The 17557-nt window shown below is 46.1% G+C and overlaps 1 protein-coding gene across 1 annotated transcript in view; it reads left to right on the top strand.

Moving 5' to 3' along the window:
• gogo (thrombospondin-1 like protein golden goal) overlaps window positions 1–17557 on the top strand; it is a 95511-nt gene that overhangs the window by 23914 nt on the left and 54040 nt on the right. The window contains exon 2 of the mRNA XM_075688210.1: window positions 13068–13583. Within this exon, the coding sequence (XP_075544325.1) occupies window positions 13373–13583 (211 nt within the window). The 5' untranslated portion in view covers window positions 13068–13372. The remainder of the gene's footprint in view (window positions 1–13067; window positions 13584–17557) is intronic.

Raw genomic sequence — 17557 nt, 5'->3', positions numbered from 1 at the left:
AAAAAAACTTGCGTTTCATGAGTGTGTTACTTTTTTTTTTCATTGCTGATGGCAACCTTACAACTTAGCGGTGTGTATGTTTGTGGCCTTCTTTTTGGGCCTCACTTCTCCCGGCAGCGCTTAGCTCATGCAGAGGCGTGTATTCGCAAACGAAGTCCTTGTTTATGCCCAAGTATACGGTCTTCGCGGAGACTGGGATTAGGCCTCCGCGATCGAAAACCTTGCCCAGCCAGTTGGTTGTTCCAGGTTATCGCTGTGCACACCAGACTTGGCAACAGGACGGACACGTGTTCGACATCCTTGTATGGTATAGTGCCCAGCTCCTGCCTAGCTGTGGATCTCGTCGTTCGCCTCCTCACTGCTTTCATGTTGGGTACATGATAAACTTAAATGCATTTTCGCCACGCACTCAGTATATGTTAGTCACGCAACGCGCGGCAACAGCAGCGGCGCTTTTGAAGCTATTCATTTTGGCACTGTATACGATTATACTGCAGTTGCTTTATAGTATACGCTTACTATCCTCGGCCGCTCCTTTTTTTCTTTTCCTTTTATTCCTACCCCCGCCTACCCCCCCCCCCCCCTCCCGCGGTTTGAACTGCCAGCTGGCTGCCGACGGGGTATTCTTCGGCGGCGCAGCTACAGGGGCGAGCTTCTTCGGTGCCTGTATACGGGGAAAAGGTGGGACACGTCCTTGCTTCAGCTACCGAAGGGGCGGTTCTCTGGAGACGGCCTTTTTCGCGCTTCGGTGAGCCCGAGGGAGACCGTGAAACGCCGTCGATTGTGCGTCGACCTGCGTTCCTCCAGGCCTAATCAAGAGCGGCCAAGACTATAGTGGCTCCACCACGTGTATACGCCGAGCTGGGCATCCTGGAAAGCGTAAAATTAAAAGCGCAGGAGAGATGAGTGTTCGCAATTAAGTGGACGAATGCACTTTAGGGGGGAGAAAGACAGAAAGGAAAAAAGAGAAAAGCCGGAAGAGATGGTGGGGAGAAAAAAGCAGTAAACAGGCACAGTCAACCACTCGTATACAAAAGATTGGCTGCTGTATAGTTGATGAGTATAGGCTTCCGAAATAAAGGTCGTTCTTTTTCCTTTTAATTAGTGCCCAAACCTCTGACCTCTTATTATTAAGATGGAATCATGTTGCAGGCTACGATTAGGCTGTCGGGCTCCCCCACGGCTACGGCGTAATCATCTGGTCAATCTCTCCGAACGCAAGCAGAGAATACTCCCTAACATGCCACACTCGATCGATGCAGCCCTTCGTCCTATCCTTGTCTTCTTGGTCGCTTTGTAACCACTAATGTGACAGATTTACAACAGGAGCGTTCACGTTTGCTGCGAGTTGTAATTAAGGACATACAGAGGGTCCTCTATGTTTGTTGAGTTAAATGCACTGGCTTGATTCGCACGTAATCGAGTTTAATTACAGTACTGAATGGCCTTAGAATCGTACGAGGCCGACAGAATGATACTGTGACCTTATTCTGTGAGGCGGCCTGCTCTTCCAAAGCTTGCTCTTGGTGAATGTAGGGCAGTCTGCATTTCTCGATTATACGAGCGAGGAACGTCATGTTCAAATGCGAAGCAGAATAAAAAAAAGAAAAGAAAGCAGCTAGACAGCAAACTTTACAACAAGCACAAAGCTTATTCAGATATATTGATGTTATCTCGGTGTTTCTGAGTAACACAAGAAAAAGTGAAGGGCACTAAGTCTTACGTATCCCGACGTGGATGAATGCGAAAGCATTGCGACGTCTTCCCGATGGCGGCTCGTTCTACGAGGCGTAATGGTACTGTTTTCAATCTTTATCATTCAATGTTTATTTCGCATTCATTAATTCGCAAAAGATCAACGCTGGTGCAAGAACTAAAAGCTGCTTGTTTGCAGTTGACAAGGCTTTTGTCCCTATTAAGGACAAGAATTTATTGTCACGCTGAGCACGTTTCCTTGTATGAGTTATCGCATCACGCGCCTCGCGCCTCGTTCGCGTACTTGCGTGGACGTCCAAAGGAGCCGGGTGCACCTACCAACTGAGAAGTTGAAGTCGAAAGTTCGTCCATCGGAGCGCATGACAGAACTCGCCAAAATCACCGCACTGATTGGCAGTGGGCCAGTGCCGTCAGCGCCTTCGCAGAAGGAAGGAAAGAGAGAGTGGCAGTATGGGAACGCTGGCATTATGAGTGGCATCGGTACCAGCTGTGGAAGAAGACGACGACGACGAACGCGCGAGCACAAGCGCATTTCTGTGACCACGTGGTATTTTGTATCATCTCCAGCCACGCCGCAGGATTTTCCGCTTCATGGGTCATATGATGCTTTCGCATTAAAAGACAAGGTACCTCACAGCGCATTAGAGGGGGGATTAGTGTTGCAAGCATGCAGAAGATGAAGCGAACATCGGGTGAATGATGGATTTAAAATGCAATATTTATGGTGGGGCGGCGTCCCACGCTCGCAGCTGGTACCAAATGTTCCAGCGTGCGAACTTATACTATAGCGCTGCTGATTAAGCGATAGGACAGGCGCTATCAGATTAAGGCGTGCTCACTCTCCCATATACAGACGCATTGCAATGATACTTGGAGGATCCTGTAGTGGGATGGTGCTCGTCGAAGTCTTTTTGTGTCATATACGTGCGCGCGTCACTATAAGATTGCTCAGTACGTAACAGCTAAACCTGGCAATCCGATCCGCATGGCACTACTTCTCAGTTTACGTGAAAACGAATCGCACCCGCTTTAGTCCATCTGTGAACCTTGAACAACGGGATGAGTCGCTGTAGCTGGCTTTACTGTGTCAAAGCCACTGACAACTAAGAATTAGTAGAAAGCTATTGGGATGAAGCGCCATATAAGTCCTTCTTACACGCCGCAAAGTATAAACCGCTCCAACGAGGCTGCATGGGTGCCCCCGTAACCTGCCTGAACTCTTGTAAGCATTCGCTCGGAATCTCTAGAGGAAGGCAGAAGAACGTGCCTTCTGCAACTGTAGGCAAGAGCCTATTTATTTATTTATTTATTTATTTATTTATTTATTTATTTATTTATTATCACCTAAAAAGTCCAAATGCGAGACATTACGTGAGGGGTGGGCGTTGTTAAACGTCAACTATGTGAAGATTGTTGTGAATCGTCGAGAAATGATTTGAAGGAGGGAAAGTCAGTTGCAGTGGCGATGAGAACGGGAACAGCATTCCAGTCTTCCTCACTCTGCATGAAAAAAGGAAAAGAGCTGGTACGTAGTGGGTACGGGCCCTTCGCGGAGTAGACCGAGTTCACGTAGCTGGCTCGGGTGATGCGGTGGGCAGGTGTAATGAACGTGTTATCAGGAGGCAGTTGTACAGTTGGTACTGTTGTACCGGGGTCAGTAAACAATTGTACCGTTGGTCAGTAAATGTGGTAAGATACGTACTCACGGACACACTAGCTTCACGTTTTCGTAAACCTTTAGCGTCAATGCCCCTGTGCGTGTCACCTAAGCTGCGCAACTTACGTCATGAAGTCAGCTCCCGTCGAAGCACTTTTGAACTGTATGAAGTGTGGCGAAGGTGTGTGGATGGAGTTCCTCTGATGTTCCGCTTATTTATTCGTGCGTAGTCTGCTCCCGTGACAACATTGCTCCGTCAAAAGGAATAATTCGGAAGCTTCCCGCTATTTCTGTTTTTCCATATACATCACCGATGTTGCAACAGCTATATCCTTCACTCTGATGAAGCTTTCCTACTCAAATGCTCTACGGGAAGAGCTCATGAGCTTGTTACGCTGTAAAGCGACCTGTCACTGTCGCTGACATGAAACCTGCGTGTGCTATAGCTTTTGCAAGTTTTTCGGAGGGGCAACGGGAAGGTTGCTTAAACTGAAGCACCATTCAAGATACCGACAGGAGCACGCCAGTGCTTTCGTACCAACCCCTCCGCGAGACGTACATCCGAGCTCTTTGGCAAAGGACAGCTGTTCTACAGAACCTTTCGGCACGAGTAGGAAAACTGCCGTCGGACACACGGACACTACACACCCGGTCCTCCCAGTTGGTTCTGCTGTATCCTTGCTATTATATCGCAGGCCGCCGCTCCGGGCGACCGATCGGGGCCCACCTAATTGATGCCATGGAACTGGACAGTCGAGGGAGGAGGTTTAAGCACCTTCATTATTAATTAGCGCCTTGCCGTTGGCGCCATAGTCTCTCCTATTTGCCATCATTCGTGGCCGCTGTGTGCCAGCGCCGGGACGCACTGAATCATTCTTTCGTTACCCCATTTGCACTCGGCGCGGATCGTAACTACATATTTCGAGCATGCGGAGTTCCAACGGCGAGGGGTCTAGGGGAAGGGGGCCTATTGGGTGAGGAGAGTGTCTGTACACAGCCACGCATTGCAGTGCTGACGGGGAAGGCCAAGCAGGCAAGGTGGGGGCGGCACTGGAAGGGTGCGTCCTTCTCCCTCACTACCGAGGAAAGAGGGTGAGGGTGCCGACCGTCGCGACTAGCGGCTCTCCGAACCGTCCCTCCCCCACTTCCGTCCTTTCGGAACAGGGTGGCCGCCCTCAGCGTGGCGTCGGGTGCAGACGCACCAGCCGTTGTGTTTGTCTTCTGCCGCCGCTGCTGCTGCTGACTCATTCGGCAGTGGAGCGGCCATCTTGAGCTGGGCGCGCGCGCAGCGAGAGAAGAGAGGGGCACATGATGACATTGTCCCTGTCTTGGGTCGCTGCGCAGTACTTTTGCGAAATGTAGGCGGCGCTATGTTGAGGCGTTGAAACTGTATTCACAAGAAAGGGGTAATGCATGGAGCGTCACTCCCGGGGCCTAATGCGCCTTCTAACACGTGTCGCTTTGCCGTCGCTCTGAGGGCTCTTATCTTGAGGTCTTAATTCTTATGTCTCATGGTACATGGAATATATATATGTATATATTCCATGTACCATGAGACATAAGAATTATAAGAAGACATTAGAATTATATATATATATATATATATATATATATATATATATATATATATATATATATATATATATAGAACTTGAGTGGTGCTACAAGGTAAACAGAACAAGTATTTAATTTCGACAGTTTCGATCGGTGGACCGATCTTCATCAGGATGATGAAGATCGGTCCACCGATCGAAACTGTCGAAATTAAATACTTGTTCTGTTTACCTTGTAGCACCACTCAAGTTCTTTACGTTTGAAAGGTAGCCTGAAGAATCCCTCTTTGCCTACTACATATATATATATATATATATATATATATATATATATATATATATATATATATATATATATATATATATATATAGTGTGTGTGTGTGTGTGTGTGTGTGCGGATTTTTCAATGGGCCAAGCGTATTTAGAAAGATGAGAGGCACAACTTCACGGTTATCGTCGATTCATTCACCCAAAAGTTCCGGTCGGTTGACCGACATTTTTCAAGGGCTACACTGTAGCCCTTGTTTCATTTTTGCTTTCTTAAAGCTTGTCATTAAAGAAACGTTGGTATCATGGCAGATGCCAGCTGCTGATTCTTCGCTTATCTGAACAAAGAAACACAATATAGGCCTGCAAAATTAGAAAAGCAGTAAAATTAGAGAGTGAATAAAAGTCGAAATGCATTTGCACTTACATTATCAATGCGTCAGTGTGCCTTGCGGAGTAATAAAATTAAAATAAATGCAATAATAAAAACAAATGACAAGATAGACCGTTGTCTCCCGAATGACGTCCAGGAGTGGCCGGTACGGAGGTCCATGTGTGTGCCGCTGGAAGCCAAGTGGTCGGCCCTGATGTTAGTCCACCATTGTCGGGCAACAGGAACGGACTGAGTGAACGCCTGGAGTCCGGAGCGAATTCTAAGCGAACCGAGCATTTGACCTAGCAACTTCCGAAAAAAAAAAAAAAAAGAGATTCTGCTCTAAAACATGCCATGCTGTCTTTCTTTCATTTTCCCTCTTTCCCCGGCAAAAGTTGGCTACACGAATCCACGTCACACTCACCTCTCTACTCTTTCTATCAACAACCTATTTCACAAACTTTATCGTGCGACATTTGTGGTCGCGAACCCATCCACTGACACCGTCCTTTTTTTGATGACAGTCCCTGCGCGATGCCCCAAGCGGAATGGACTCGAGACCGTCGTCCGTACGAAGAGCATCTGCCCTGCTGCGCTCTTTAAAGAGGACTGGATAGCATGAGTGCATTTCATTTCACGGTTATCGTCTCTGCAGACCTCGAACCAACTATTGCGCAAGAACTGCAACATCCAAACACAGTTTTTTTTCCTCGGACCGTTTCCGACTGGAACATGATATATATATATATATATATATATATATATATATATATATATATATATATATATATATATATATATATATATATATATATATATTGCTTTATTTATGGCAATCTCTTGAACTGCTATTTCTTGTACCACACTGTACTTTCATTATTTTCATGCTGTGTGTAGCCCCTCCTGCATGGGCCAAAGCTGTTCTGCTGCTGTATTTTCATATAAACCCGCCGTGGTTGCTCAGTGGCCATGGTGTTGGGCTGCTGAGCACGAGGTCGCGGAAGCGAATCCCGGCCACGGCGGCCGCATTTCAATGGGGGCGAAATGCGAAAACACCCGTGTGCTTAGATTTAGGTGCACGTTAAAGAACCCCAGGTGGTCGAAATTTCCGAAGTCCTCCACTACGGCGTGACTCATAATCAGAAAGTGGTTTTGGCACCTAAAACCCCATAATTTATTGTTTAGTTCTCAAGTAAATAAATAAATAAGTAAATAAATAACTAAACGCTGTTGTGTGTGGGCGCGCATCACATCTTACCCATTTCCTGTTTCCTTTCCTTCCCCTTTCTCAGTGTAGGGTAGCAAACCAGATGCGTCTTAGTTTCCCTCCCTGCTTTTCATTTTCTCTCTCTCTCTCTCTCTCTCTCTCACACTTATTTGATTTCGGCTAAGAAAGAAAAAAGTGCAACTTGGCCTGCTTTTCGGTAACAATTTAGAGCGAGGGAGAATAAAGTCTCAAAATGGTGTGCACTGCTATAAGCTCCCTCGCATCTCGCAGCTTTACTTTTTATTTTGCTCGCATTCCTTACGCGTCCGCGCAAAGAGCCGGGTAACGAGAGCTGTTGCTCTTTCAGCGCTGTCAAACAGCGACCAAAACTTCCGTCTGACCTGCCGTACGCCATTGTGCGATTCCCGCGCCCTCTGTCTGCGGAGAAACGAATGCCTCGAAAGGGCCGGCCGTTCCCTTTGTGGAAGCGTCCCATGCACAAGGCCGATCACTTTTTCTTCTGCACGCTCTTCTCCGCTCTGGCGCGCACGCGAGGGACTTGAGGAATTTATGGGAACGTCAATCCTCGGGCTCGAGAGCGAAGGTTATCCCTCTCTGTCCCCCCCCCTCCTTCTTTGTTTGTTCTTTTTGTATCTTCTGTGCTTCCCCGAGAGATGAATAGCCCTCCGAGAACGGCGCCCACCTGTTTCTGAGGGTTCGTGCCGGACCAGGGAGCGCTGAGTTGTCTTCTTCTTGAAGATCCAGAGCAAACGTTCTTCAAACGGTGTTTGCAGGGGTATAGAGTATGCAAGCTGGCTTCCTTTAGATGTGCAAACTCATCGGCTTGCCTGCGGCCTCCTTCCTTGTTTTCTATCTATCTATCTATCTATCTATCTATCTATCTATCTATCTATCTATCTATCTATCTATCTATCTATCTATCTATCTATCTATCTATCTATCTATCTATCTATCTATCTATCTATTTGTACATACATACATACATACATATATACATACATACATACTCACTCACTCACTCACTCACTCACTCACTCACTCACTCACTCACTCACTCACTCACTCACTCACTCACTCACTCACTCACTCACTTACTTACTTACTTACTTGCTTGCTTGCTTGCTTGCTTGCTTGCTTTTGCTTGCTTGCTTGCTTTTGCTTGCTTGCTTGCTTGCTTTTGCTTGCTTGCTTGCTTGCTTGCTTTTGCTTGCTCCCACCAGCTTTCTCGTCGCCAACGATTTATCGCACAACAGGAACAACTTCAGCCAGATGACACCAAAAGGAACCGTTCACATGAAATAGCTTCTTACGCGGTACTGTTGTTCATTTCGCCCAGATAACAAACCATTTTCTTTTCTTTATAGGTTTCTGCCTTTTTTTTTATGTGGGTGTTAGTGCGGAAAAACATATTACTATGGCACGATGCGAACCTCTCTTTTTCGATTCTCAGCTATCCTCCTCCTCTGCACGTTAATGCGATGGAACGTGTACCATTAAGAAAGAATCGTTTCTTAACGGTTTCTTTCTTTCTATTTTGGACAGTCGAGCGTGATGTTCGTTGTGCACGCAAAAGACGGGTATCTGAATAGCGAGTTGGGATAAGGCACGCTAGGCACCGTTCTTCGCTCCAGGAACGCTGTAGTGGCATCCAATGTCGCTTTCGGTTTCTACGCACTTACTTCTCAGAAGAGAACATGCTACGCAGGAAGGAGTGCAAACGAAACAAAGAGAAGTACGGGAAGAGCCACAACAATGAGTCCAACGTGAAGTATCAGTTTTGAAAGAAACGTTCTCAGATTAAATAACAGAATGGCTAAATATACTTCATAAATTCAAGAAAAACTGCTCCATAGAGTGACCGTGCTTACCATTTTACACTTTTGTACATGCGTAAAGAAAGTTATAGAATAAAACGGTACACTACAATTTATTTATTTATTTATTTATTTATTTATTTATTTATTTATTTATTTATTTATTTATTTATTTATTTATTTATTCATTCATTTATAGATAGATACCGACACCCTAAAAAGGGATTTTAACAGGGTGGCTTAATACAATCAAAAGTATTGCAAACAGTTACATAGTTGCTATTTATTTATTCATTAATGAAATCATCCCGGGAGAAACGTAATGTATTGTGCACCGTGTTGAATGTTTTTGAACGAATCTGTTGCGTTAACGTGTGAAAATAGCTGTGGTGACGTGTCGAACTTTGAGTGGGTTATGGTGACGTTCACTTTGGTTATTGAAACAAATTACCAAGAATATCCCCATTAGGATATTGAATCAACACATTTTTGACCAACCACACTCAGAGTTCCTGGAGGTGGACACTCTTTCTTATTTATCTATTTCATATAAATAAACGTTTCAAAAAGACTACACTATGATTTGTGTGGTGCGTAAGGATGCGGTCTCTCGGACCTAAGTGTTACGTCAGTTCAGCACTTCATCATCATCATCAGCCTGGTTACGCCCACTGCAGGGCAAAGGCCTCTCCCATACTTCTCCAACAACCCCGGTCATGTACTAATTGTGGCCATGCCGTGCCTGCAAACTTCTTAATCTCATCCGCCCGCCTAACTTTCTGCCGCCCCCTGTTACGCTTCCCTTCACTTGGGATCCAGACCGTAACCCTTAATGACCATCGGTTATCTTCCCTCCTCATTACATGTCCTGCCCATGCCCATTTCTTTTTCTTGATTTCAACTAAGATGTCATTAACTCGCGTTTGTTCCCTCACCCAATCTGCTCTCTTCTTATACCTTAACGTTATACCTATCATTGTTCTTTCCATAGCTCGTTGCGTCGTCCTCAATTTGAGTAGAACCCTTTTCGTAAGCCTCCAGGTTTCTGCCCCGTAGGTGAGTACTGGTAAGACACCGCTATTATATACTTTTCTCTTGAGGGATAATGGCAACCTGCTGTTCATGATCTGAGAATGCCTGCCAAACGCACCCCAGCTCATTCTTATTCTTCTGATTATTTCCGTCTCATGATCCGGATCCGCCGTCACTACCTGCCCTAAGTAGATGTATTCCCTTACCACTTCCAGTGCCTCGCTGCCTATTGTAAATTGCTGTTCTCTTCCGAGACTGTTAAGCATTACTTTAGTTTTCTGCAGATTGATTTTTAAACCCACTCTTCTGCTTTGCCTCTCCAGGTCAGTGAGCATGCATTGCGCACTGATTGAGCAGCACTGCGCTGATTTACTTAAATAAATAGAATGAAGTTGAACGGAGCTCTTGAAGTCATGATTGGGACCGGAACTTCAGGCAATATCGCCATTTCTTCCTTACGTCCTTATTTTGCCCATTTAACGAATAATTTAAGCGTGCACTATTGCTTTAGAAACATCTTAATGGCAATTTTATTGCGCCTGTAAAGGTCTGTTTGGATGTCAGCGCACATACTGAATTTTCGGGAATTAGAAATGCCTTTCTTTTTTTTGTCTTTTGTCCTTGCTTTGTTTTGTTTTAGTGTTATCACCCGCTGGAGAACTTAGCGGAAGGCATCTAAATGTTTTGCAAATGCACAGGCTCTTAATAACAGTTCTGCAGCAGTCGAGACCATCGCTGTGTAAAGGGCTCGAACTACGCGGCGACACACTTGAAAGTGACTTCGCATACTTGTGCACTCACTTCACGTTGTTAGCCGACGTCATCGAGAGACCTGACTGTTCGAGTGCAACTCTGACCCAGAATACGCGGCTCATTTTGTACACTGGGGAAAAGGTCGCCGCCATTCCCAATGGACCTTTTGCTGATAGTTAGTTTCAAACTTCAATTTGTCTCGGACAAAAATTCAGGGTTTTCTGTAGTGAAAGCACCATGACAGGTTCTGTTCAGGGAACAATCTGCAATACTGGAAGGCACTGAATACTAAACGTTCTGAAGTACAAATATGTGCCCCTAACTTCAGTGGATCTTGAGCTGTTCGATTTTCTGCACGCAAACCAATACTCAGCAAAAAGAAAGAAAACGTGTGGTACAAAACCAGAAAATCTTGGGATGGCGCTTGTTTGTCGCTGCTTTCGCAACTTTTCTCGTAGTGTCTATAGGCACACCAAATGTCATATAATTTTCCTAACCTATGCAACTGGTCTCGTTTCGTCTTATCGAGAGAACAAAATTAATTTCACCAAACAGTAGTTTAGAGGGCTGTGTTCCCTATAAAATCATAATGTACTCATAGATGCGCAGCGGAAGTTATCATTGAGCCTATACATGCCTAAAGGACAGTATTTAGCGCCGATACATGCCCTAATTAACAGCTTTAGAGCCTGTTACAGGCGCGTAACACAGCATTCCTTAACACCTAAACATACGGTCTCTAGTCATGATATTCTTTACTGAGACTATATCGAAACAACCCCTCTGCGATGACTCCGTGGTTAGATGTGGCATTGCTGAGTAATGAGGTCGCGGGTTCCATTCCAGACCGTGGTGGCCGCATTACGTTGGGTACGAAATGCACAAACGCTTGTCTAACGTGCTTTGGGTGCACGGTAAAGAGCCCCACCGGGTGTCCAAATAATCCGGAGCCCCTGACCATGGCGTAAGTTATAGTCCGCTGCGCAGCTCCGGGTTGTCGGGCCGTACACTTTAATCATGTTGAATACGACATGGCAGATAATGATATCGGGTTTAAATTGAGTCGCTTTTGTTAACCGCTAACTAACAATATTTCTACGATATGCATTACGAGTTCAAGGCGGTTCTAATACCATTTTCATTAGCATTTCTGTTGATGTATATACTGATTCAAAATCTTTGTAACTGTGTATTACCTGTACGTTCTCATTTTTCTAGAGTGTATTATACCTTATTATAACACGTTGTCTGTCAAGTGTCAAGTGTTGCCTTTCTTTTTTGCCGAATTGACCTTACCGCAACAAAATTTATTGCTAGTCAGACAGAAAAAAAAAACAGTTTTTATAAACTCCTTCATTATGTATCTCGACAGGGTGAAAAATAAACTTTGATTTGATTTGATTTTTGTTTCGTTAACATGACGAATGGGTGGTTTAACGGCATTTACTTAAATGACCTGAAAGTAAAAGCTGAAGACTTATCAGCATATTTTGTTTCTACAGACATTAGTAAAAGGCTGAGGGCCCTGACATGTGAAGTAACTATACTTCACAGTGTGCTATACGACGTATTTTATAGCCGCAATATAACCGCAAAAACGTGAAGCCCTAATCAGCTGTGTAGCAAAGCCTTTATACATTTGGTTATAGCATTTGTGCTTGCGCACTTCCGTAAAGTGCAATCGTTTATATTGAAGTTCGTTCTGTTACAGAGATCCTTACCATTTCCTCTTGTTCATTGCTACACAGACACTAGCCGGGGTCCGCCACACGTTAGTTGCTCCCCACAAACAACAATGAATGTCGCGGATATGCTTGCTGTTTGGCATCGTATTGAACGAGCATATAGCGGAGCCACTCGCGCCTTTGTTTTTCACAGAGAGAGAGAGAGAGAGAGAGAGAGAGAGGGAGAGAGAGAGAGGGGAAATCGGAAAGGCAGGGAAGTTAACCAGATGGGAATATCTGGTTTGCTACCCTACGCTGGGGAGGGAGGGTAGGCGAGGGAGGTAAAGTGAAGAGAAAGTAAAGATAAAGAAAGAAATGAGCATAGACATACAATCACAGTTGGTCACTGTCACCGCATACCGTCACCGCACAGCACAGTAGCACTTACAGCGCTATAAACATCTGTTCATACTACAGCCGCTTGTCCAATTCTGTTGCCCTTAAAAACTAAACTACGCCAACCTAAGCTGGACTTGCGGTTTTGCCACATTTTCATAGACATTTTTCCAGTAGCCGCAGTACATTACCCGAAAATGCAAGAGCCGTGGCTCTAGGGGCGCTATTTAACAGAAGCAGGCTGCAAAAGGCAAGATGATTGTGGTAAGGAATAGACAGACTAGGCAAGCGCGCGGAGCACCATCGCTCGAAAGCTCCAGCTCCGTATTCGGGACACGCCTAAAAGCACTCGAAGCACGTTCGCGTTGAAAGATATGTCGGCGTCGCTACACAGGCATCCATCCTTTTCTGCCCTCGCAGTCATCACTCATACTTCCTTTTCCCCTGCGTCTTTCCTCGCTTCCCCCAAAACAGAGCAGCTAGGCCCGGACCCTTCCGCGTCTCCTGCTTGTGTGTACTCTTTCGTCTGCTCGTGCAGCGCTATATTTGCTCCCAATCAGCGGTCTCCCCTCACTGGTCTGTTTGTCCCCCGATTTGTTCCACTCCCCCGTAGCTCCCGTCCGGGCGCACACGTCGCTGCTATCACCGCCAGCTCCATGTTTAGTGGCGCGTGGAAGAACGTCTGACGACGCCGATGTGACGCGAGACAGCACCGGGAACAAGCGACGTCCTCGGGCACGTCGGCCGAACGGCGGCCGCTGTCTTCCACCCCGCCGACGGGACCCGCGGCGGGGGTCCGTTCCCGACCCCGGATCAGCGAGGAGGAGGGCGAGGAGGAGCGGGGAGGCGCGTGGTCCGGCGGCGGCGGCCTCGACGGCCGCTGCAGCTCGCTGACGGGGGTGGCCGGCCGGACCGGGAATGGGCCAGCCTGGTCACCGCGGCCGGCTGCCCCGAGCACCCTCCGAGCCCTGTGTGCTGGCGCCGTTTTCCTTGCTGCTTCTGCTTGTGATCGAGGCGGCGATCCTGCTGCGACCGGGCCAGGCCGCGACGGAGACCACGGAACTGCCCGCGGACAACTCGTCCACCGCTCCTTCCACCACGCTCTCCTCGCAGCACGAGGTCGCCGCACGTGAGTGTGTTCTCATTTTGATGTCGCAATTAACTGAGCATATATTTTTATGTTTTTTCTTAGAGCACGGATTATCGAAGGCGTATTATAATTGTGCGTGTAGCCCTGCGTCTTAAAAAAAGAAGAAGATAAGCTGTAAAAGTAGCCCACATGGAACTTAGTGTCCGCAATTAGCTGTCCAGTTGTCTGCGCTAAATAATGCGCAGGAAGATAGGGCGATAATGTATGATAGGGATAGGTCAGTTTACACATATTGTCATGCTGTGGTGAGGAAGCAAACACTGCCAATACTGTGAGTTAATAATCTGACCTTTCAATTGGCGAACTCGTGCCCAGAAAAAGAAGTAACGCTCAAATCACAACTGTAGCGGCAAGCACAGTCGTCGGTTGTTGAATATTAACTCACTGGTTAAGTTCGTCCGCTATTTGGAATGTGTACGTTGATACAGGCACAGAGTAGTCGCACGTGCTCGCTTACATTCGAGAATATACGACTGCAATCGCTTCGCGTGCGCAGTCTGATTTGTCAATTTTCAGATACAACATATGCGCGTGCTTCGTAGAACGATAGTTTGATAACAGTGGTAATCTGTTAAAAAAATGGTCAACGCCACAAAAGCAAAATAATGTACGCGTGACATGTGCTATAGCCTGCTTCTCCGCACGCGGGAAAGAGGACAGCGACGAGAAAAAATCATGAAAGAGGCTGACGAGGAGAAAATGAAATGCATGTGTGTAACACTACGCACACGTATAACGCAGTCTTATGCTTAGAATTAAGGCTTAAGTTGCGAAGGCGAAGCAGCACACACGAACGCATGGCGCGCACAGTTTGGTAGTTTTTTTATGGACCATTCTGGTCACTTCGCATTTACGCAAAGGTACGGGCACCTAATACGACACATGTGATCATAAGACTGCCAGCTGTACCTTGTCACTGCGCGAGTGAGTTCTCTGTCATAGATATGGAAATTGTTCAATCAAGAGCATCCGGTCCGCCTATACACCTACCTGTATAGAGCGTCTCATCGTCTAGCAGGACGCACTGTCTTCCGCTATCTCGCGTGTATAATGCGAGGTTCCATGCGCGCGAGAATATATTCTGGGTCTGCCTCCACGGTGACGTTGTGATTCTCCAGCTTGCCTTCACAGTGAGCCGTTATGACCATAACTCGAGCCCTTGCCGGTACTCTAAATCTAGTTCTGTGAGACGTCATAACAAGCTCTAAATCTAAGACCTTGTGAGGCGCTGTCACGTGTATATGCAACCACCGCTAACGTAATGCTATGTGTACATCTGCGGTGAGATGATAGAGATATGAGCTTGAAGTAACGCTAACACATGAGTAGTTATTGGATCTTGTTTGGGCACCACGGTTTCCTGACGGTGCCTTACCTGTATTGACTCTGTATTGCTGGTGCCCCGAAGGCTACAGCTACATGATCCAACCCTTAGAAGCACATTCTTTAGTTTCAGGGCTTTCAACAAAGCACGTGCTAGACATCTGTGTTGATTTGGGCTAACTTGCAATCACCAAAAATGCGAACTGCGCGAGGGAGGACAGGTGAGCACATGACACGTATCATCATTGCACGTCCACCCGCTTGTCCTCTTGTGCTCTCATGCTAAGCGGCGCTTGGGCGTCTCCGTCATTATTAGCAATGCAATGAGAACATGTGCCCAACTCTCTATTTTTTTTTTTTTGTTGCGTGTCACTATCGTTACTTTTTATCGTTGACAATAAGATGACCAATGCCCTCATGAACGTGCCCGGCGCCGGGAGCTTTGATTTAGGCAGCGTGGCACACAATGTCGCTCAGAACTCGGCGCCCGGACTTCCTGCCGGTGTTCCCCCTAAGCGTGCGCTATACCTGCGTGCGTTTACCTGTCCGTTTGCAGAGGGCACTGACCGTTCTGCTCGGCCGGTTGCCGTTTCACGGCGAAGGCCAGCCTACGTGCTGCGAGTACATTTTTTTTCCTTTTCGGCAATGACTGAGGTCCATGACGGTAGCTGTATAACGCGCCGTTTTGACTGCCGCTCTGAGAGTCACGTAGCACTCTGAGCTGAAGAGCCGCGTCGCTTTATGGGAGCTGTAAATCAAAGCGCGCGATTATGGTAGCGTACCGAATAGCCGGTAGCCGCCAGATCGAATTCCGTGTCTTTAGTTTCATTATTCACTGAACCTGGAACTCCAATTAGCGTAATGAGGTAGTCAATATGAAGAGAGAGAAGTTGAATGTCACCTTGCTTGAACTTGTTTCATGTTTTGCATTTCACAAAGTGAAACACCAGCAGCATGACGCCGCTGCCATTGCTAAGACATGAAGCTGGTGGACAGCCATATATAAAGCAGGTCAAGCAGCTATAGGCTGCGAAACATTGACAAGATTAAATGTGCGCGTAAAGCGACACATGCACTGCGTATACAAGCGGCGTGTAGGCACGCTTTGCTTGCGAGCAAGCCCATCGTGACCGCATTTTCTGTTCATAACTTTCACATAGCCGGCACCATGTGGGTTCAGCAAATTAAGCGCGTATATAATTGCTCACGATTTTGAAAAACGCGCTAAAACATTTCGGGAGGCTGTATTCCACAAAACACGAACTGTTCACGCGAAAGGCTGGCTCGACCGCCAGACGCTTCCTTCGCGCCCGTGTGAGTGCGCCGATATATACGAGGAGCGCTGGCGTAGGAGCGCTGGCGGAAAGCGGATCGTCGCGTCGGTGCCACTTCAACCAATTTGAGCTAAGAGCCCGCGGCAGATGATCGCTCACTTAGCGGCTCGCCCGGCCTGTTGCGACGGAAGCCGTGGGAGCGGCTCTTGGAGGGATGCACTTCGCCGGAGGAAGCATCGGTCCTGCGATTCGTTTAGGGCGTCGGTTTCCTCTTCAGTCCAGACCCGTTTCTCATTTGTTGCCGATGAGTCATTCACTCGGCAGTGGGTGGCGAGGGTACGGTGCTTCTCGTGAGAACTGCGCTAGAAAAATATGTACGAAGAAGCACCCATAGCTAAAAAAGGAAAAAAATGAGAAGATGGCCAACTCGAAAGAGGGTTTATTTTACATTAAAGTAGAAACATTTCCTATACATCAGTTCCGCGAAAGGCTGCAAGGCGGAAGAAGGTTCCTGCAAGTTTTTCATGCAATTATCTTGGCATAGAAGTAGACAAACATCTAAAATTTACTGAACACATAACCAAACTAAAACAGAAGATTACCTACGGGATTAGGGTACTTCTAAAAGCACGAAACATATTTGACCATCAAATATTACTATCATTATACTTTTCATTTATTCATTCCCACATTAATTACTGCGTTACTTGCTGGTGAAACACTTACGTAACCCATTTAGACTCATTGCAAATTCTACAGAATCAGGCTATTAGGATAATTACATTTAGCCCATACAACAACAACGCCTCATATCTTTTACGAACTAATAACATTCTTACAGTCACACAACTCGTTAAATATAATCTAGGTACCTTTTTGTTCCGTCAAATCAATTAGACACGATGCAATAGCTTGTTACCACAATCTTCTCTATTAAATACTAATATTACCAGGTTTGCAATAAATAGGAACTTCATTTTACCTAAAATACATACTAATTATGGCAAACAGAGCGTCCATTTTTCATATATCGCATTCTGGAACACATTACCATTATACATAAAAACACTTAAAATTCACGCATTCAAGAAACAACTAAAAGATTACATTCTGTCGAATACTGATGCCTAGTCCATACTCACAACCATTCTTTCACGGTGCCTTCATTTCATTTTCATTGCCATACCGTTAGGTTTCTGTTTCTGCCTCACATATACATTCTAGTTAACAAATTATACTGTGTTCGTCACGTCATCTACACAGTAACTTTATCAGTTGTCAACGAGATTGTGTTACAGTGCTTTTTTTTTTTCATGACATTTATGCATATGTAATTCTTCAATCATGGTATTCATA

The sequence above is a fragment of the Dermacentor variabilis genome, chromosome 4 (genome assembly GCF_050947875.1).
Source record: "Dermacentor variabilis isolate Ectoservices chromosome 4, ASM5094787v1, whole genome shotgun sequence".
Lineage (NCBI taxonomy): Eukaryota > Metazoa > Arthropoda > Arachnida > Ixodida > Ixodidae > Dermacentor > Dermacentor variabilis.
The sequence above is the reverse complement of the archived record's forward strand: the minus strand, read 5'-3'. Positions and strand labels throughout refer to the sequence as shown.